The 23,492-nt window shown below is 39.7% G+C and overlaps 1 protein-coding gene across 5 annotated transcripts in view; it reads left to right on the top strand.

Moving 5' to 3' along the window:
* Window positions 1-23,492, top strand: part of ANO6 (anoctamin 6) — a 236,138-nt gene that overhangs the window by 165,217 nt on the left and 47,429 nt on the right. For all 5 annotated transcript variants that reach the window (XM_011936066.1, XM_011936064.1, XM_011936063.1 and 2 more), the window contains 4 exons: window positions 2,602-2,707; window positions 6,913-6,973; window positions 17,116-17,258; window positions 19,381-19,458. In XM_011936066.1, coding sequence (XP_011791456.1) covers window positions 2,602-2,707; window positions 6,913-6,973; window positions 17,116-17,258; window positions 19,381-19,458 — 388 coding nt within the window. The remainder of the gene's footprint in view (window positions 1-2,601; window positions 2,708-6,912; window positions 6,974-17,115; window positions 17,259-19,380; window positions 19,459-23,492) is intronic.

Below are 23,492 nucleotides of genomic sequence, written 5' to 3'. Positions count from 1 at the left end.
ACAGACTGGATTAAGAAAATGTGGCCCATATACACCGTGGAATACTATGCAGCCATAAAAAAGGATGAGTTCATGTCCTTTGTAGGGACATGGATGCAGCTGGAAACCATCATTCTCAGCAAACTTTTGCAAGAACAGAAAACAAATTACCTCATGTTCTCACTCATAGGTAGGAGCTGAACAGTGAGAACACTTGGACACAGGAAGGAGAACATCACACACTGGGGCCTGTTGTGGGGTCGGGGGAGCGGGGAGAGATAGCATTAGGAGAAATACCTAATGACGAGTTAGCGGGTGCAGCACACCAACATGGTGCATGTATACATATGTAATAAACCTGTACGTTGTGCACATGTACCCCAGAACATAAAGTATAATAAAAAAGAAAAAAAAAAGAATGAGAAATCTTGAGCATGGAGCTTCTCAGGGGAGCTGCTAGACAGGTCAAATAGTAAGACTTCTCTGAGGATGGGTTTTTTTGGGTAGCTTTAGACTACTTCTTCCCCCTTCAGTGGCTGCTAGGCTGCTATTTTTCACAGCTTCTGTAGTTACAAGCCTGTTGGTTTTTAAGGCTACCACGAAGCTAGGGAGATGGGGATGTGAATCAGTCAGGTTAAAATGCCACAGGCCTCATCCTTATAGAGATTTAGCCAGTTTTCCTCAAATAAATGCTCCTCAGATGATATCCAGCACTTGATTAATTTCCAGAGTTCAGCAAAGGCTGATTTTGACAATTTTTGCCTGTGTTCTTATTGCTTTTATGGAGGGAGAGGGTTTTCCAAGATCTTTACTCAGCTATTCTAGGAAAACTTCCCATTCCTATTTGTTTTTCCTTAGTTATTTGCAAGACCACCTAACTGCACAACCCCAGTCCTAGTCACATACAAGCCTAGCCTGTCTGAATGGCTTCTCCTAGAGGGAGCAGCATGCAATGTTACTTGGGTTGTTTTTTTGTTTTTGCTTTTGTTTTGTTTTGGGTTTTTTTTTGTATTAATTTATAGGAGTTCTTTAAATACTCTGACAAATAATCGTTTGTCATTTTTACGTCTGCAAAACTTTTACCAATTTGTGGCTTATATTTTTCTCCCTTTAATGTTATTTTTTTAATTACATTCTTTGAAAATATCTTGAATGTATCAGTATTTTTCTTTGTGGTTTATGCTTTTTGGTTTCTTGTTTATGAGATTCTCCTTACTCTGAGGTTATCTAGATTTTATTTTTCCTAGTAAGTTGGTACGTTGGCATTCTCATTTTCTACCTGGAATTGATGTATATAAAATGCTATTAGGGGTTCAATTTTATGTTTATTCATACGGATATCCTGTTGTACCAGACCAATTTTATTGAAATGTCAGTTCTCACTTTACTAATTTGCTTGGCCAGCTCTGGTATGTATCAGTTTTTATATAGGCAAGAGGTCTGTTTCTGACCTCTTTATATTCTTCTGTTGGTCAGTTTTTCTTAACCTCTCCCATAATGCCTTTGTCTTCAGAAGTATTTTGACTGTTCTGAGTCTCTGCTCTTCCAGTGAATTTATAGCTTAAATGGGAGAGAACTAATATCTTTAAATATTGATTATTACAAATTACAAACACTGATTATTACAAATTACAAACTGATTATTACAAATTGATTATTCAAATTGTGAATATGATAGTGTAGGCCTTCTTTAATGCATTTCAGAAAAACTCTATTTTCTCCCTATAAATCTTAACATATTTTGAATTAGATTTATTCCTGAACACTTTATATTTTTTACACTATTAAAATGGTATTTTTTAAGAATTATTTCCTAATAATTACAGGTGTATGGGAACATAATTCCTTTTTGTGTCCCTGTATTTTGTATATTGATTTTGCATCCAGTAAATTTTACTCAACTTATTTTTGCTTTGTTTTTTGAGACAGAATCTCACTCTGTCACCCAGGCTGAAGTGCAGTGGCATGATCTTAGCTCACTACAACCTCCACTTCCTGGGTTCAAGCCATTCTCCTGCCTCAGCCTCTCGAGTAGCTGGGATTACAGGCATGCACCACCATGCTCTGCTGATTTTTATATTTTTAGTAGAGACAGGGTTTCACCATGTTGGTCAGGCTGGTCTTGAACTCCTGACCTCAGGTGATCCACCCACCTCAGCCTCCCAAAGTGCTGGGATTACAGGCATGAGCCACTGCACCCGGCCTTTACTCAACTTATTAATTCTAATAATTTATCTTTAGGGTCTATTGAGTCATCCATATAGATAGTCATGTAATCTGTTAGTAATAACAGTTCTCTTTCTTCCTGGCTTATCCTTGTGGCCTTATTTTAGTTGACATACGATGCTGGCAGAGACCTCCAGCTGGAAAGAAACAGTGATAGAAGAATCTTTTGCTTTATTCCTGATCTAAAGGAAATACTTTCAGCATTTTACCACTTAGTATGATTTTTAATGAGTTTTATGTAACAAGCCTTTATCGGGTTAATGAAGTTCACTTCCGTTTCTAGTTTTACAAGACTGGTTTAGTTTTGTTTCTTATTGTGAATGGATATTGGATTTTATCATCCTCCCTTAAATTGATTAAATTTTTTAAAATTAAGTTTTATTTCTCTCTTTTTAGCAAAGAAGTTTGTCATCCTGATATTGGCGGCAAGATCATAATGTGTCCTCAATGTGATAGGCTTTGTCCATTCTGGAAACTCAATATTACTTGCGAGTCCTCAAAGGTAATTTTGCTATTCCCAATATTGACACCTAATGAAAGATTTTTTTTTCTAATGATAATTTAGATAAAACATAGATACTGTATCTTTTTTCCTCTTAGGAATTCAGACAGATATTTTTCAACTAACCTTTCAAACGTTTTGTACGTTAATATACAATTCTTTATTCCTCTTTTACAAATAATAAAATTGTGATTTAAGACCTTAGATAAAATCTCATAGAGTGTCAGTGAGATAATGGTGGAATCTAAACTATTTGAGTATTTCAAGTAATCAAAGCAGAAATCTCAAACCCATTTTATCTTATAAATACTTTTTAATAGATTTACTACAGGTTGAGTATTCGTTATCTGAAATGCTTGGGATCCAAAGTGTTTTGGATTTTGGAATATTTGCCTTAGACTTACTGGTTGAGCATCCCTAATCCAAAAATCCAAAATCTGAAATGCTGCCTTGAGCATTTCCTTTGAACATTATGTCAGTACTCAAAAAGCTTTGGATTTGGGATACTCAACCTTTTGTAAGTATTTTCCTTAATTCAAGTAAGGGGAAACCTGAAATCTGTACTTCTGTTTTCCCCCTTTCAACATATGCCAAAACTATGCTTAGATTGTAAGCACCCTGATGGTCAGACTTAGACTGTAACTATGCATGAGAAAGGTTTTATATATGATAAAAGGTATTCGTCTTAAAACATTGCCAGAAAACACATCTGGCTCTCCTTATACATGCAGATGGTTCTGAGGTTTGGGACGAGCATCAAGAATGGAGGGAGCTTACTGAAAGCAGGCTGGAAATCTGGACAGAAAGAAAGATGATCAGCGTACTTTAGAGCATTTTCCTTACAATTCTGACCTACGCTTTCCTCTGATGATCTTCTCTCTATCCCCTTGTTCTGCCATGAGAGTTTAGGAATCATTAGTGGCCCTAGAACATTGTAGCCTACTCCATGTAAGTCAGATTTTAGCAGAATGTATTACTGTTATACTGATGCCACTTTCTATATCATACTTTGCATAGTTTTTTTACTTACCACTTTTAACATACACAACAACCCTGTGAGATAGGTGGAACAGGCATTATCTCCATTTTACAGTGTAAAATACTGGGGATCTGGGAGATCAAATAATCTGCCCAAAGTCACCCACCTAGTAACTGCAGAGTCAGAAATTTATAACAAATCTGCATTTCTCATCATTACCATATTCTTTGCCAGCTGACATTGCAGGCACTTTACTCAGATCCAGCTCTATGTTTGAAAAATTGTTTCACTACTTAGTTAAGCTGATTGCAGGGTGTTGTCAACAGATGGATTTTTATACTTAATTTAGAAATTAAGCCCCCTCTTCCAAACCAACACAAACTCTAGACTATAAATATGTGTTGTAGATCACATAGAGTGAAAGACTTGAAGCTAGTAAGAAGGAAGCTGCTTCCAGTGATGCTGACTCCTAGGCTAAAGGGCACTAGTTAACTGGATCCCGAAGTACTGGCTTTAAGGCAGATGCCAACGATAATACCAGAGGCAGATTGTCATCTACAAAGATGCAAGTGGAAGTTTCATTTTCCTTAAGAAGTTCTCTCCTTCACACTCCCCACACCCACCTCTTCTTCTTTCTTCTCCAACTACCCATCCTTAAGCACATGACTTTCAAATATGCCCCTGTGTGCACTTTTTATTGTTTTGGGGAAAAAAATGAATCTTTAATTCTATTCCAGTTTCCTCAAGGATTCCTTGAGTCTTGTCAGAATGATTTACAAAGGGAAGGAAACATAATACAAGTAAGAGGACGAAATGGAAAAAAAAGAAAGTTTGAAAAAGAAAAAGAGCACTTTTTCTGGCTTTTCTGTTTGTGAATTGTTTTTTCCTTCATATATTTATGTACTTATATGTCTTTCTTTTGGAAAGAGAGTACTAATTTACAGATATGCTTACCTTTTAGCAAATTAAAAATAGAAATATAAAATCAGGACCAAAGAAATCAGGAAACAATTATGCAAATAATAAGGATTCATACTTTTTTTTGTTATTATTAAATAAGATTCTTAGCTTTCTAGCTGGTAGGATAAAGGGGAAACATGGTAAGTTCTAATATTTTGTTCATAAAAACACATTTAGTTATAAAATTTTGACTTTGCATCTTTCCAGGAAGAAAGCATAACAAATTTGTCATTTTTCCCCCCAAGATTCTAATTGGTTTCTCTGCTTAAAATCATCATGCCTACATATGCAGCTCTTTCTTTTCTTTCCTGCTCTATGTGAGTAAAGCAGTATGCTGATTCAGACTGCTCTCAGCACAGCTGTCTTGCCCTCTCTATGCCATCCTGCCTAGCAAGTTAAGCTAGGCTTCTTATCAAGTCAGCTCCTTGCTTCCTTTTTCCCTTACTTCCTGCTTCCACATAGTTCATGGAACACAGAACAAAGAAGTCAGCTATCTTATTCTTTCTCAAGGGTCCAGGAATCTCACACATGTGACAAAAATACTAACTTCATTCAGGCCTAATTCCCGCATAGGAGTGCTAGGCATGTCCCTCACCTTCAGCAAGGCAGCCGGAGTGATCTTGACATTGGCAGTACACTTCCTCTTTCGTAATGCTCCCATTTTTCCCTCTCGCACTGACAGAAGTGTTTCCATTGACGTTTTCTCAAAAGAGTAGAGCTAAGAATTCACAGATGGGATTTTCCTTTTGGAGTAGGTGAGCAGAAGTGTCAAGGCAAGTAGACTGTTGTCAAATACTTAGAAGATTGCATTAATTCCTAAAATGGAAGTAGCATTGGACAGAATCTTCGATAATAGCATTACAACATGCAGAACTGTTTTTTATGGGACCTTTCTTACAGTTTTACAATAAAGGATAAGGCATAGCATTAAAAGTTAACTTGGAGAAGATGGTTCCATGAGAGTCAAAGGTAAAAGATTTGAAATATGTAGTCTGTGGAATCCCGGGACTAGAGGAGTAGATGGAAAGCATTGTTCCCCAGAGCAGGTGTGCATTTATTCTGTCTTCCTTGAGGTTTTGTAGAAGAATAATTGGATGATAGACAATTAAGGATTATACTTGCTTTTTCTCATCACAATCAGTGTGGATGATTGAGGGGGCCTTGAAAATCAGATGGATGAGAATGTAGCTATTCTTTTATGAAAATAACAGAAGTAATGTTTTTACATAGATGAAGGTTTATCCACTTTATTTGAGTATAAAGAGCAACCCAAAAAAATCACCTAAAACAAAGTAGACTTTCTACTTCAAAGCAGCTTTGAGTTTTCTTTAACATTTGAAAAGGCTTTTTTTTTTTTTTTTTTTTTTTACCTATAGCTTCTTTTTCTATCCAGTCCCTGTCCTTTTATATGATCTGTCATAAAGTAAATATAATATGCTTGTCACTTTTTCCATTATCTTTATAGTATTTTTTTTAGGAAATGTAAAATTGCTCATTATTGAAAAATTAGTAACTAATTAAAATATTTTCCAGAAACTCATAGAGGGAGCTAGGCTACTTATATACTAGCAAAGAGATAAAGCTTAGCAGAACTAGTGAATAAAGCCTTCTTTGGCCAGGTATGTTATGATCATTCATGATCATTGTATTCACTGTAATGTTAGCAAAAGCACCTGTGCATCCTTTATTCCAGTAGAAGCATCTGTCAGTGATGGTAGAAAAGCTATCATGGGGTTTAAGAAAACAGAGCTCTCCTGGAGGAGAGCCACCTCGAGATAAACCTCAGCTTTGTATGTCTCTTAACAGGAAAAACAGAAATTCTGAAACTTACCCTCTGGCCAGGTTGGGATGATGATAAGATACAAAACATAAATCTGAAAGTTGCTTAGGGGTCATTGTATTCCTACAGCCATACTACTTCCTCAAATCCATTATGACAGCTCATAAGAGGCTGTTATTCAAGCCCAATAGAGGCTTTCAACTCAGTGGAATTCTAGGAACTATATCTATTTCCTTTTTGGGATATGCAAAGTTTCATTGGAAAATACACTGGTTAATACAGCAAAGATTGTTTGCTTTTAAAAGAATCAAATTTCACTAGAAGTATGTAGTAGATACATTGAATGATGTATGATCATAGATGATTGCTAAACTAGGCATCAGCTTTGAAAAGAACTTAAAAGACTGTAGAATAGACAAAGCATTTTGTATTTACTGAATCCTAATAAGTGGAGGATATGACTCATATGTCATTTATATTTTCCAGAAATTGTGCATCTTTGACAGTTTTGGAACCCTGGTCTTTGCAGTATTTATGGGAGTATGGGGTAAGTTTTTTTTTTTTTTTTTATGCACTCAGTTTGATAGTATTATACAGTTTTATGTAGGCTATCAAAGTAACCCAATTTTAGGACCTTGTATTGCCCAGGCTTCAACTCCCCTAGAATTCCATTTGTAACTGAGGACATTGTATCAGTTAGCTTTTACTATATTAAAATCTGCATCAAAATATAGTAGCTTAAAACAACAAACCTTTTTTCTCATGTTTATTATTTCTCATCATTCTCTGGGTCAGCTGAGAGGTTCTTTAGGCATGGGCTGGCTTAGCTGACTCTAGTAAGCTGGCAGCTCCACTGGGATAGACGATCTTGCAACTAGAAACCTCGTTTGGTCTGTGGGGCTCTGCTGGGAAGATTTCTCTACTCTACATGGTGTCTCATCTTCAAATAGGCTAGCCTAGGATTCTTGGTGTCAGGGTTCCAAAGAGAAGAGAGGACAAGCTTCAGTGCATATGCATTTTTAAGTCTATTGTTGCATCAAGTTAGCTAATGTCCCATCAGCCAAAGTAAGTCATATGGCCAAACCAGCATCAATGTGGGGCAGTGGGAGTACTACCCAGTGGCTTGGATGTGGGAGGCATGATTTGTTGGAAGCCATTATTGCAACAGCCCTCACAGTGTGATACAACCTATCTTTTATGGGAGTGGAGGTCATGAGGAGGCAGCAACACAGTGATTCTTCCTCATACACTTCCGTGTGAGCAGATACTTAATGAGTATCTGCTACTTGTATAATAATAAGAAACTCTACTTACTAACTAGAACAGATATAATTCTACAGGATCTAATTCCCATATGGTAACTTTAACACTATATTATTTACTTTGGGATAGCATCATTAATACAATGAGGCAGTTATCATTATCTTTAAATGTTTAATTGATCTAAATGTTCTAACATAGAAGAAAAATATCCATTTTCAAAATTAGATGCATTTCCAGTTTCATTGTGTAAGTATGAGAAACAGCAGAATTCAGGTTATAGGAAGGCGGAGGAAAAAATTGAACCAAGTTTCTTATTCTTTAAAAGACGACACATCAATGTATGTATCTCACAGAATCAGTTATTTACAGTGTCCTCAGCAGTATTTCTCTTTGGTAGTGATTGTGCCTATGAAGAATTACCAAATGGGTCACAGAACAGACAATCCAATTATTTTGCTCACTTTTTAGAGACCCTTGTTGCCACTCAAAGGATAAAGTGCACTGTAAGGTGACCAGACGTCCCAGTCAGTTACACTGGCATTTGGCCATTTAGCATGTTTTGGCTGGAGACCAAACTCTGGCTAATATTTGACACATAGAAGAACAAAGATTGAATTTGTGTATTAAGATCCTCTGTGCTCCTGCACTGTAATACGACCCCCCCCCGCCCCTCCCCAGTAAGAGCTTTAGGTGCTGAACACGTGGGTCAGCACTTTTAACTATTAACTGTACTCTCAGCGTTGAATCATACTGTATAACATTCTAACACGTCTACCGAACTCCATATACTAATGGATGCTGGTAGCCCCAGTTAAAGAAGACATTTGAAATAAAGCAAAAAAAATGTTAATTTTGACACTAGAAAGACAAACCTCAAATTTCCTAGCTAACCTTCCCTTCTCTGATCATTAACTACACCATGGTTATAGAACTGATGTACACATTAGCTGCTGATTTTATTTTATCTGATTTTAGAACATAGAAAGTATTTCAGCACTGCCTGTAGCATCATATGTATATCTTTAAGGATATATATGATAAACTTTTTAAGTGCTTTATGTGGCTTTCCTTGTTACTTCTGCTTTGAGAACTACTGCTGTGAACCACTTTACAGAAATTCTGAAATTGCAGAACCAAACAGGCTACAGCCTCATATGAAGTTATTCATATCACCACCGTTATGTTCCTGCAGCATCTCTTTTGTGCCCAGATACATATGGCACTTAGAGTATTTTTCTGCTCCCTAGAAATTATAAAAGTTGAGAGTAGAAAACCTTTTGTAATCAATATAATATAAATCATATACTTACCTTAAAAATGTCCATCCTTTTAGGACAAGGCAGCCCACCTGTTCATACTGATTCATAGAGTCCTAACCACCAACCCATGGTTGAAGTTAAAAGTTCTAAACGCATCCTGCCCACTCCCTTCCTTGTTGCATCTTGCCTACTTATACCTGATTCTCCCTGGATCAGACTCTTGGCTGCATGACTGCAATGTTTAATTTTCACCTTTCAGGGGCGAGTTCTAAACTAGGCCTAGTTATTTCCAGAAAACCACCAGTCATCTGGCTCACTAAGGACCTGGGGAATCAGGAAGCCTAACTAGCTGCACTGGGGATCAGAAAACAGCTGCTGTGACTGTTACTTTCAGATCTGTGCTGCTTCTGCTGGGTCCACACCAGCAAAATAATGCAGCTCCTGCTACCACCACCCTGACTCCATTCAGCCCAGTTTCTGACTTAAGTGACATACAGATGCTTCTGACAGGCATTCTAAAAAATCAGATCTGGAACCCTAGCTGCAACAGAGTTTCTAGCCTTTGAATTAGGAGGTTGGAATAAACGACTGGGTGTGGTGGCTCACGCCTGCAATCTCAGCACTTTGGGAGGCTGAGGCAGGTGGATCACTGAGGTCAGGAGTTTGAGACCAGCCTGGCCAACATGGTGAAACCCCGCCTCTACTAAAAATACAAAAATTAGACAGGTGTGATGGTGCACACCTGTAATCCCAGCTGGAGGCTGAGGCACGAGAATTTCTTGAATCTGGGAGATAGAGGTTACAGTGAGCCAAGATCACTACTGCACTCCAGCCTGGGCGACAGAGTGAGACTCCATCTAAAAGAAAAAAAGTTGCAATAAAGGCCGAGTGAGTTAATCTAACTCCTGTGCCTCTGTGGGTTATGAGGCCTAAATAGTTTCGAGGCCTGTTAAGACATCCTAGACCTTCAGCAGCAAACTCTTACAGCAACCAGAACATTCCCATCTACCAGAATGTGTCTTGTCCTTAGACAATGCAGGATATAACACCACTAACGCTTTACTACTCTGAAATCTTTTTGGGTATATGGACATCTTCTTCATCTGATGCATATTTTGTTTAGATATAATAATATCCTGATTAAGAGGAGGAGCTGTTATTGATCTCCAAGTTCCAGACAACCTTTCTCTTTTCTCATTATATGTTGATGTAAGAGTTTCAACTGTGTCTAATCAGCACCTTTGGTTTGCCAGAGAACAGAAGTGCAGTGCTCCCTGCTGGAGTTCTGTCAGATGTCTTATTGCAGGGGAAGAGAGCAAAAGATACAGAACAGAAATTTCTGTCTGTGATCATGCACGGTCATCCCAGGGCCTGGTGCCCTCAGTCTGAGACACACAGCATTGTGAGTCAGCACTGACGTGGCCCAGGAGTACTCCAAAACACTGGGTGACTATTAGGTTAGCAGTGCCTTCCATAGACCCTGCAGAATCTGAGGCTGAGTGAAATAAGGAACTAAAACACTCTCCCATTGCTGCAACTCCCAGGGGTTTTCCTTCAAGGCTGAGGATTTGCTAACAGCTCATTATTTCTCACCAGGCTATGTCTTGCTTGCATTGCAATCCTATCACTTCCCAGGCAGAACTGCTTCCTATAGTTCAGAATTTGGTAAACAGAAGCATATGTTCCAGTTCAGGGAGGAGGGAAGAGGGCATCCACTGTTCTTCCCTTATAGCACCGACTAGAATTGCTTATGTTGCTCTTTGTGAGAAAAGTTAAGAATGTGTTCATGAATTATCTCCTAGGTGATACTGGATAGATATGAGATAGATACTAGATAGGTACTGAGTAAATGAGTGGCTATCACACTCCAGTTTTAAAGATGAAGAAGATGACACTCAGGGAGTGAGTTATCTAAAGATGACACTCAGGGGCCAATTATCTAAAGCCCCATAGACAGAAAGTGAGAAGCATAGAATAAGAGTTCTGCCAATAATTTGGCTATTAGTCTTTAGATTGATGACAAAATACAGTGTATGTTAATGAAGTTGCAGCAAGCTTTTAGAAAGATGCAGAAATTTGATTTTTACTGATATAATTGCATTATTTTGTTTGGTGCTGTGAAAAAAAATGAGAATGGGTTAGAAACGGTCAGTTTAGTCTCCTTGGTTCTACCTCATGTGACACAGGTGCAGACCCTTCTTTCTAGCACAGAAATAAGAAGCCACCAGTCTTCCAGCCTAATTTTAACAGGCTTATAAGTACCAGTTTTTCATTTATGCCTATAAGTGTCAAAGTGCACCAAGATTTTAATGTGCTTAGTCACAGCATCCTTAAAAAATGGTTCTGCTGGAAGAGTATGTTTGCAGTCTGTAAGGTAGAAGAGTACACATGATAATTCCTTCAGCTGTTGACCCTGCACCCCTCCCCACAGTCAGGGTGCTCAAGCTTGATCTCACCAGTAAACTGTCAATGCATCATGGTATATTCTCCATCTGGGGTTATCCTGGCCTCTTGCTGGGTACAGGAATACCTGAGAGATACTGTGGGTTAGGTTCCAGACCACCACAAAAAGGCGAATATCCCAGTAAAGGGAGCCACACAAATTTTTTGTTTCTCAGTGCATATCAAAGTTATGGTTATTACCATACTGTAGTCTAGTGAGTGTGCATAGCATTGTCAAAAAATGTACATACCTTAAAAATACTTTATTACTGAAATGCTGACAATCATCTGAGCCTTTAGAGAATGTTATCTTTTTGCTGGGGGCGGGTCTTGCCTCGGTGTTGATGGCTGCTCACTGATTAGCAGGGTGGTTGCTGAAGGTTTAGGTGGCTATGCCAATTTCTTAAAATAAGACAACAATAAAGTTTGCCACATTAGTGCACTCTTTTTTCACAAAAGAGTTATCTAGCATGTGATGCTGTAATGGTAGTATTTTACCCATAGTAGAACTTCTTTGAAAATTGGAATCAATCCTCTCAAACCCTGCTGCAGCTTTATCAACTAAGTTTGTATAATATTCTAAATCCTTTGTTGTCATTTCAGTAATGACAGCATCTTCACCAGGAGTAGATTTCATCTCAAGAAACCACTTTCCGGGAGGCTGAGGCGGGAGAATGGCGTAAACCCGGGAGGCGGAGCTTGCAGTGAGCTGAGATTTGGCCACTGCACTCCAGCCTGGGCGACAGAGCGAGACTCCGTCTAAAAAAAAAAAAAAAAAAAAGAAACCACTTTCTTTGCAGATCCATAAAAAGCAACTTCTCATTCCTTCAAGTCACATCTTCAGACTCCATTTCTAGTTCCTCTTGCTCTTTCTACCACATCTGCAATGACTTCCTCCACTGAAGTTTTGAACTTCTCAAAGTCATCCATGAGGGTTAGAATCAACTTCTCCTAAACTCCTGTTAATGTTGACATCTTGACCTCCCATGAATTATGAGTGCTCTTAAATGGCATCTAGAATGGTGAATCTTTTCCAGAAGATTTCTGTTTATTTTGCCAATATCTAGCCAAATAATTACTATCTATGGCAGCTGTAGCCTTACTAAATGTATTTCTTAAATAATAAAATATGAAAGTTGAAATGACTCCTTGATCTATGGGCTGCAGAATGGATGTTCATAGCCGTGAAAACAATATTAATCTCTGTACATCTCCATCAGAGTTATTGGGTGAGTGGATACATTGCCAATGAGCAGTAATTTTTTTAAAAGTAATTTTTTGTGAACAATGGGCTTGAAATAATTCAGCACACCATGTTATAAACAGATGTGCTGTCATCTAGGCTCTATTGTTCCATTTAGAGTACAGGCAGAGTAGATTTCACATAATTCTTAGAGGCCCTAGGGTTTTTGGAATGATCTATGAGCACTGGCTTCAACATGAAGTCACCAGCTGCATTAGCCCCTAACGAGAGAGTGAGCCTGTCCTTGGAAGTTCTGAAGGCAGGCATTGACTTCTCCTCTCTAGCTGTGAAAGTCCCAGATGACATCTTCTTCAGTGGGAGGATATTTCATCTACCTTGAAAGTCTGTTGTGTAGCCACCTTCATCAGGGGTCTTAGCTAGATCTTCTGGATAACTTGTTCTGCTTGCATGTTAGCACTTGCTACTTCACCTTGCACTTCTATGCTATGGAGATGATTTCTTTCCTTAAACCTCATGAGCCAACCTCTGCTAGCTTCAAACTTTTCTTCTGGAGCTTCCTCACCTCTCTCAGCGTTCACAGAATGGAAGAGAGTTCCGGCCTTGCTCTGAATTAGGCTGTGGTTGAAGGGAATATTGTGGCTGGTTTGGTCTTCTATCCAGATCATTAAAACACTCTCCTTATCAGCAATAAGGTTGTTTCACTTTTTTATCATTTGTGTGTTCACTGGAGTAGCACTTTTCATATCCCTCAAGAACTTTTCCTTTGCACTCACAGCTTGGTAAACTGGCACAAGAGGCCTAGCTTTTGATACACCTTCCTCACTAAACTTAGTAATTTCTAGTTTTCACTTAAAGTGAGAGATGTGTGAGTCTTGTTTCACTTGAACACCTTGAAGCCATTGTAGGGTTATTAATTGGCCTAATTTCACTATGGCATCAGATGGAACTATTGTTGGGTTAGCAGTTAGATGCAACTATTGTTGCATCTCAAGGAATAAAGAGGCCAGAAGAGAGGCAGAGAGATGGGGGAGCAGCCAATCAGTGGAATGGTCAGAACACACACATTTGTTAATTTTGCTATCTTATATAGGTGCACTTCATGTTGCCCCAAAACAATTACAATAGTAACATCAAAGATCACTTATCACAGACCACTATAAAAGATACAGTAATAATGAAAAATTTGAAATGTGAGAATTACTAAAATGTGACACAAAGTGCGTACATGTTGTGGAAAAATGGCATTGATACAGGCTCAACGTGGGGTTGCCACAAACCATGAATTTGTAAGAAGATAAAAACACTATCCGGAAAGCATGATAAATCAAGGTACATCTGTACAGGAGGTACTGAAGGCCCAAGTAGACTAGCATAGCAGGAAATAAGGAGAGTGGATGGTTATGTGTGGAGGTGAGCAGTTGGAGTCAGCTGGGACCTCTGAGTGGATGATTCCCCTGGTAGGGGGATCCTCCAGTTTCTGGCTGGTTTCCTTCAGTTTGTCCATTCAGTGCATTCATTCATTATGTGCCTACTATGTCCCAGCGCTTCTGCTCTGAAGAAAACCAAATCCCTGCACATGTGAAGGTGACATTCCAGTGGGTATGATAGACAGTAGACCTCGAAGCAGATACAGGTCGGGATGCATGAGTGCTATGTATTAATGTTTTGAAGGGCAGAAGAAGGGTTGACATAGGGAATAAAGCGTGCCCTTTCTGAGAGAATGCACATGACCACTGGAATGATTTCATAGTTACAGAGAGGGAGACAGAGTGGAGGGAGCTTCAAGGGTGGGGGCATATGCAATACTGGCAGTAGGATTCTTGGTAGATTAAAAAGTAGGGTCCTCTGTTGATTGAGGTGTATGGGAGTTTTATCAAGGAGATGCAGAACCTTGGGGGGCTTTAGTAAGTGGGTGGTGTATGTTATACTGCTTCATATGCAGCCTAAGGAGGGTTTGTTCATGGGTGGCTCATTCCTCCCAACAGGGTCTCTTTGGGGAGTATCTGCCACCTGAGACCAGCATGGCTCAGCTGGGCAGCAAGACCACCCAGTCACAGCTCAGTCCACAAAAGAACATGGTGCCCTCTAGATTTCCATCCCATTGACAAAGAAGCCAATACTCACTTCATTTCCCCTTGGGCAGGTACAGAAGCACAAATGTCTGGGTTGTTTCTCAGTAGCCATCACCCTCTTTATAAAATACTCAACAGTTTGATCCTGATTCCAACATCCAGATTATTTCTACTCTAACTTACTGGAAAAGTAGTAGTCAAAACAAACACTGCTAGGAAGTGAGTGCTTTTAAACATGTTCAGTTGTCTTTGCCATTGGGGGGTGTTGGATTCTTGCTCCTTGCAGGTGCATCCCAAGACTGCCTCCTGCATTTCAGGCTGCCCGCTGCAGGGTCTGCAGGATTTCATTCTGGCTCTCTTCACTCTCTACTTCAGTGAGTCTCCACCCTGACTGCGTATTAAACCTCAAAAACAAAACAAAACAAACAAAAAGCAAAGCAGCTGTGTTCAGGCCCCATTCCAGACGAAAAATCGTAATTTACAGAGTGGCACCTGAGCTCGGTACTCTGTAAAAGCTCCCTGGTCCTTCTTTCATGCAGCCAGGGTGTGATTACTACCCTGCACCTCATTTAATAATCTCCTTCTCTCATGGCCCCAGTTGCCACTTGAAACAGTGAAAATTCAGCTCAACCCAGATCTTCCTCCTACGTTGTAGACTTTTACCTGTCTACTGGACATTTCTTCTTGAGTAGTCCACATGCATTGCATCTGATCATAACCAAACCACACACTTGACCTTCTTAACACACTTCCTATTTCCAAGGAATGCCACTAGAATTTAGGATATTGCCTGAGCCAGAAACCTGGATAGCATCATTCTGTCATACCAGCATTCATCTGTCTACCTGCTCAACATCCCTCAGGGATCCTGCCACATCAGTTACCTGCCAGTAGGTCTCCCTGCCCCTAGTCTCACTCTAGACTACCTTCAAAGGCTCCTCCACCTGTACGTTAAACTCTCTAAACTCCTTTCAAAGCACAGCAAACGCTTTGTGATGTGCCCCTGCAGAGCTCTTACCTGGCTGCCCCACCTCCATCACACCTTTCACTTATTACCAGATTATTTGCAGTTTTGGGAAAGTACCTGGCTCTCTGGCCACCTTGCCTTTGCATGTGCAGCTCGCAGGTGGCCTTAGTTTTCCACCCACCACCGCTTTCACCTAATCAGCTCTGAGGCATCTCAGGACTCATCACAGTGGTCCCCTCCTCTGGGATAGCCTTCCCAGAAACACCCAGTTAAATGTTCTGGCTCTATGTGCCCAGAGCAACCTGTGCTTACCTTTATCATATCCCTCTTAATAATCAACTATACCTGTCACTTCAAGGACAGTATAATTCCCAAACGCCTAGGAGCTCCTTGAAGCAGGGACTGTGTCTTGTTTTCTCTTTATTCCCAGCTGATAGTAGACACTCAACGAATGTTTGTAAATAGAAGAGTGGTAATTACAGAATTTTTTTATAGGAAGGACTTAGTCTGATTAAAAGAAGGGCATAGGGTATTTACCCTGAAACTGCATTTTTCAATTAACATTTAATGTTTTATTTAGTATTTAAAGTTAAAAATTCTGATTCCTAAAAAAATTATTTTAGTCATACTTTACATAAGATTGAGAAAAACATCAGTTTTCCATATGAGTGAATATTAATTTATTTGGGACATCCCATATAAATCCTCTTCTCCTTTAGGCCCTTAGGAAGGAAAGGAGAGTAGAAGAAGGAGAGTGTGGGGAAAAGCAGATGAAGGATGGACCATGAGCTCCTTTGGCACTGTGACCATTTTTTGTGTTTTAGTTGGCAATAAAGTGCTGGAACATATGCTTCAGTGTCAGACATACTCCCATGTCTTCTGACCATCACATTGCCTTTCCCAGAATCTATAGTCTATTTCATAATGTTGTAAATTACCAACATTTTCTTTAAAATCATGTTTTTCCCTTTTAAATAGTAGTATATCCTATAATTTAGATTTGATTTGCCATATACAGAAGTATTATGGATGATATGGTTTGGCTCTGCGTCCCCACCCAAATCTCATGTCAAATTGTAATCCCCATGTGTCATGGGAGGGGCCTGGTAGGAGGTCATTGGATCATGGGGGTGGATTTCCCACATCCTGTTCTCATGATAGTGAGTGAGTTCTCATGATATATGATGGTTTAAAGCTGTGGCACTTTCCCCCTTGCTGTCTCTCTCCTATTGCCATGTAAAATGTGTTTTGCTTCCCCTTTGCCTTACACCATGATTTGTTAAGTTTCCTGAGGCCTCCCCAGCCATGCAGATCTGTAAGTCAATTAAACCGCTTTTCTTTATATATTACCCAGTCCAGGTACTTCTTTATAGCAGTGTGAAAACAGGCCAGTACAATAGATAATTAATATTATTCAGTACAGATTTCTGAAACGTCAATCATCATCGAAAATCCACACAAGCTGTTCTGTCTCTCTGTTAGTTACCTTGTTTTTGGAGTTTTGGAAGCGACGCCAGGCAGAACTTGAGTATGAATGGGATACTGTTGAGTTACAGCAGGAAGAACAAGCCCGACCAGAATATGAAGCACGGTGTACTCACGTAGTGATAAATGAGATTACTCAGGTAAGGAGGGTCGTATTTAGGTGCAGTTTAATCTACTTACTGCTGTGGTTCTCCTCCTTGGCCACACATTAGAATCACTTGGGGGAGCTTAAAAAATATTGATGCCTGAGTTCCATCACTACATGCTCTGGTACTTGGTAACCTGGGGGTATTCTGAGCACAGGGATTTTTTTAAAGCTCCTTTGGTGATTCTGATGTGCAACCAAGGTGAAGAAGCACTGCTTAGAACAGTAGCCACAGGAGATAAATGGGGCCCCTTCTTTCATAAAAACAGTAAAAATACCAAAAAAGTTTTTACTGTGACACAGATATATAAGGAAAGAGGCATTGGTTTTTATAGTTGATTCTCAATTTTTCACATATACTTTCATTATTCCAGCCCCTTATTCATCCTAGACCAGCTGCCCCTTTATCTTGCAGTGAGCCTCAGTCACTGCTCCACCTTCTGGTTGGGATGTGCAGAAAGTAGTGTGGCCTTTATCCTAAAGTTGGAGAAAGGATGGAGGAAGAAGCAAAGTATTTTGTGAGGTCCAACTCTGTTCAGGTACTGTGCTAGGTATTTTATGTCACTGGAAAGGTAGATTTGCTGCTGCTACTACTGCTTCAAAACTAAAAAACTGTATTCTGTCCGTATAAATATTCCAAAGTCCCTGAAAGATGATTTTTAAATCATCCGCATTCTAGCTCTTTTCCATCAACGCAGAAAACTTTGAGCTGATTGTACTTGAAGTCATCAGCATAAGAACAGTAGGTTCTGAATACGAATAGCTCTTGGAAAGAAAATGCTTTTACCAAGAATGTCTGAAAATGTTCCCAACTATAGGTTTTATAAATTGAATCACAGATTTACAAAATGTTGGCACTAAAAGGAACCAGAGGGAACAGTTCAATCTCTTCCTTTTACAAATGGGAAAAAAACAAGGTTCAATTACCAGTAGGAAGTGACATTTGTCTTTCACAGTGTAACAAGCTTCAAAGAATCCCCATTATGAATAGTTCCTGCTGTTTACTAGAGAGGGCAGGGTCAAAGCATATGTTGTGGAAAGATTGTATATTCAGAAATGAAAGCCAAAACTTAAACAAAATTAGATGTTTATGAAGTCATTTGAGCACTAAAAAATCTTATAATACTAGCAACATGGGAAAAATACTGAAGAAAAGACAATTTGGTCATTTAAACCTGCCAATTTTATAGTTAAAATTGCCAGCTTATAAGTTAAGTTTCCCTTGAAATGTTGCTTGCTAAAACATTGCAAGTGAAGGTCCCTTTTTCTGTATGGTTGTTCCTCATTTCATTTTTGTTGCCCACATACCCCTCCCTTTGTTTAGAGAGGCCTTATAGGGTGATGGTGAATGAAGTCTCTGATGCCAGAGTTCATGTCTGAACATAGCAACTTACTAGTTGGGTGATGTTGGACAAATTAGTTAACTTCTCTGTGCCTCAGTGACCACATCTATAAAATGGGAATAATACAGTTGTTTCCTCATGATTGCAGCTAAGGATTGAGTTAATGTATGGAAGCTACTTAGAATAGTGCCTGGCACAGAGTTAAATACTCTGTAAGTATTTGCAACTATTATTAGGCTGCTCTTACAATACAGGTAAATCATGTAGAGGGTTGATTTCTACTCTTAAGAACTTAAATATATTTTTATGAACTATAAAATGGAAATCCTCTAAAAATTTATCATTCAAAATTAATATATAAAGCCCAACCAGGAAACACATAGTGGATACCTAGTATTGCAGACATCTAGGAAACTTTTTGTTCTGCCTGGGCTCTGCGCTATCATCAGCGATTTCTAAAACCTAAGACAAGCCCAGAATTTAGCTTTGCAGCATGGCACCATCAGACACCCAGATTCCTGAGCTCGGGTCATGGCCAATAAACAGTTTATTCATGCTTGCATGTTCCAAAAACTTATTAAAATGAACACTGCACATGTTTTGTGATGCGTGACTTTGAAATTATTAACAAAAAAGTGCAATTATGAGTAAGGAGACTATGCTTGCAAACTAATTTTTTAAAATTAAGTCTAAGATTTATTGGCCAGTCAGGAGAAAAATAATTTTATTACCGTAATCCCTTGATTGACTAAACTTTTTTGTTTTTGTAATTAGGAAGAAGAACGTATTCCTTTTACTGCCTGGGGAAAATGTATACGGATAACCCTCTGTGCAAGTGCTGTCTTTTTCTGGGTAATTCTATCACGAAAATGTTTTGAATGATTAAAAATGTTTTCATTATGTAACAGATATTTTAATATCTAATTTTAAATGTTGAGGAAACTAAATGCTGAACCTGGAAACTATATGGTCTCAGAGAGAGACAGATGTTTCCAGAGAACTATTTTAGCCGCCACATGGAACAACTCCCAAGGTTCAAGATACCTTATCTGTTCACAGTGGTTCTTCTAGTTCTTTTCACCTCATCTGTTTAAATCAGTGATTCCGGATTTTCCAGTTTCTGGTAAAGACCAAATGGAAAGCATTAAGAATTCTAAAATTTTCCAACAGCAACAATCAAAATGTTGGCTGGGGGCGGTGGTTCATGCCTCTAATCCCAGCACTTTGGGAGGCCGAGGCGGGCAGATCACCTGAGGTCAGGAGTCAAGACCAGCCTGGCCAACATGATGAAACTTTGTCACTACTAAAAATATAAAAATTAGCCAGGTGTGGTGGCACACACCTGTAGTCCCAACTACTTGGGAGGCTGAGGCACAAGAATCACTTGAACCCAGAAGACGGAGGTTGCAATGAGCAAAATCATGGCACTGCACTCAACTGGGTGACAGAGCAAGACTCCATCACAAAAAAAAAATAAATAAAATGTCTAGGAATACCCTTAACAGAAAGATAATAGGAACTATCAAAGAAAACATAAAAACTATTGAAAGTTGTAAAGAATCTGAATGAATGATTAAATGAATGATTCTAGATAGAAACACATTTTTGGTAAAATATCAGTACTTATTAAGTTAGTTTTGGGCTTATTGATGGAATCATATTAGTGATGTAATAAGTTAGTGTGAGTTTTAATTGGCTCAAGAACAGCCAGATTCAAGAATAGCACATGAAGCCTAGAAATAGCCCTTGATAGCAATAAAAATGTAGTATGTCAGAAAAGAGGCATTATAAATCCATCAGACTAGTGGAGATTATGCAATAAATGGTAATGGAATACTTGTTAGCAATTTGGGGGGAACAGTAAACATTAAAGTCTTACTTTAAAACATATGCTATAATAAATTTCAAAAACATTAAAAAAAAAATTAAAGGCCAGGAGCGGTGGCTCATGTCTGTAATCCCAGCACTTTGGGAGGCCAAGGTGGCAGATCACCTGAGGTCAGGAGTTCGAGATCAGCCTAGCTAACATGGCGAAACCTCATCTTTACTAAAAATACAAAAATTAGCCAGGCATGCACCTATAATCTCAGCTTCTTGGGAGACTGAAGCCAGGCAAATTGCTTGAGTCCAGGAGGTGGAGGTTGCAGGGAGCTGAGATTGCACCACAGTGCTCCAGCCTGGGTGACAGAGCGAGATTCCATCTCAAAAAAAAAGTTAAAAAGGGAGTTGCCAAGATGGCTGAATAGGAACAGCTCGAGTCTGCAGCTCCCAGCATGATCTACACAGAAGACCGGTGATTTCTGCATTTCCAACTGAGGTACCTTGTTCATCTCATTGGAACTGGTTGGACAGTGGGTGCAGCCCACGGAGGGGGAGCTGAAGCAGGGCGGGGTGTCACTTCACCTGGGAAGTGCAAGGGGTCAGGGGATTTCCCTTTCTTAGCCAAGGGAAGCTGTGACAGATTACCTGGACGAATGGGACACCCCCCCACCCAAATACTGCACTTTTCCCAAGGTCTTAGCAACCCGCAGACAAAGTGATTCTCTCCCCTGCCTGGCTTGGTGGGTCCCATGCCCACGGAGCCTTGCCTACTGCTAGCACAGCAATCTGAGATCCATCTGCAAGGTGGCAGCCTGGCTGGGGGAGGGGCGTCTGCCATTGCTGAGGCTTTAGTAGGTAAACAAAGTGGCCAGGAAGCTCAAACTGAGCGGAGCCATCTGCAGCTCAACAAGACCTAATGCCTCTAGGCTCCACCTCTGTGGACAGGGCATAGCTGAACAAAAGGCAGCAGACAACTTCTGCAGACTTAAACATCCCTGTCTGACAGCTCTGAAGAGAGCAGTGGTTCTCCCAGCACGGTGTTTGAGCTCTGAGAATGGACAGACTGCTTCCTTAAGTGGGTCCTGACCCCCGTGGAGCCTAACTGGGAGACAGCTACCAGTTGGAGCGACAGACACCTCATATAGGCGGCTGCCCCTCTGGGACGAAGCTTCCAGAGGAAGGATCAGGCAGCAGTATTTGCTGTTCTGCAGCCTCTGCTGGTGATACCCAGGCAAACAGGGTCTGGAGTGGACCTCTAGCAAACTCCAACAGACCTGCAGCTGAGGGACCTGACTGTTAGAAGGAAAACTAACAAACAGAAAGGAACAGCATCAACATCAACAAAAAGGTCATCTACACCAAAACCCCAGCTGTAAGTCACCAACATCAAAGACCAAAGGTAGATAAAACCACAAAGATGGGGAGAAACCAGAGCAGAAAAGCTGAAAATTCTAAAAACCAGAGCGCCTCTTCTCCTCCAAAGGATTGCAGCTCCTCACCAGCAACAGAACAAAGCTGGAGGGAGAATGACTTTGACGAGTTGACAGAAGTAGGCTTCAGAATGTCGGTAATAACAAACTTCTGTGAGCTAAAAGATAACGTTCTAACCCATCGCAAGGAAGCTAAAAACCTTGAAAAAAAGTGAGACAAATGGCTAACTAGAATAAACTGTGTAGAGAAAACCTTAAATGACCTGATGGAGCTGAAAACCATGGCATGAGAACTTTGTGATGCATGCACAAACTTCAATAGCTGATTCGATAAAGTGGAAGAAAGGGTATCCATGATTGAAGATCAAATTAATGAAATGAAACAAGAAAATAAGGTTAGAGGAAAAAGAGGAAAAAGAAACAAAGCCTCCTAGAAAGATGGATCTATGTGAAAAGACCAAATCTATGTTTGACTGGTATACCTGAAAGTGATGGAGAGAATGGAATCAAGTTGGAAAATACTCTTCAGGATGTTATCCAGGAGAAGTTCCCCAACTAGCAAGGCAGGCCAACATTCAAATTCAGGAAATACAGAGAACACCACAAAGATACTCCTCGAGAAGAGCAACCTCAAGACACATAATTTTCAGATTCACCAAGGTTGAAATGAAGGAAAAAGTGTTAAGGGCAGCCAGAGAGAAAGGTCGAGTTACCCACAAAGGGAAGCTCATCAGGCTGACAACGCATTTCTTGGCAGAAACCCTACAGCCAGAAAAGAGTGGGGGCCAATATTCAACATTCTTAAAGAAAAGAATTTTCAACTCAGAATTTCCTGTCCAGCCAAACTAAGCTTCATAAGTGAAGGAGAAATAAAATCCTTTACAGACAAGCAAATGCTGAGAGATTTTGTCACCACCAGGCTTGCCTTACAAGAGCTCCTGAAGGAAGCACTAAATATGAACAACCAGTACTAGCCACTGCAAAAACATGCTAAATTGTAAAGACCATCGATGCTATGAAGAAACCACATTAATTAATGGGCAAAATAACCAGCGAACGTCATAATGACAGGATCAAATTCACACATAACAATATAAATGTAAATGGGCTAAATGCTGCAATTAAAAGACACAGACTGGCAAATTTGATAAACAGTCAAGACCCATCAATGTGCTGAATTCAGGAGACCCATCTCACTTGCAAAGACGCACATAGGCCCAAAGTAAGGGATGGAGGAAGATCTATCAAGCAAATGGAAAGCAAAAAAAAGCAGGGATTGCAATCCTAGTCTCTGATAAAACAGACTTTAAACCAACAAAGATGAAAAGAAAGACAAAATAGGCCATTACATAATGGTAAAGGGATCAATTCAGCAAGAAGAGCTAACTGTCCTAAATATATATGCACCCAACACAGGAGCACCCAGGTTCATAAAGCAAGTCCTTACAGACCTACAAAGAGACTTAGACTCCCACACAGTAATAATGGGAGACTTTAACACCCCACTGTCAATATTAGATCAATGAGACAGAAGGTTGACAAGGATATCCAGGACCTGAACTCAGCTCTGCAACAAGCAGACCTAATAGACATCTACAGAACTCTCCACCCCAAATCAACAGAATATACATTCTT

This window comes from Colobus angolensis, unplaced genomic scaffold (genome assembly GCF_000951035.1).
Source record: "Colobus angolensis palliatus isolate OR3802 unplaced genomic scaffold, Cang.pa_1.0 Scaffold150, whole genome shotgun sequence".
Taxonomy (NCBI): domain Eukaryota; kingdom Metazoa; phylum Chordata; class Mammalia; order Primates; family Cercopithecidae; genus Colobus; species Colobus angolensis.
This window is presented reverse-complemented; position numbering and strand designations above follow the sequence as displayed.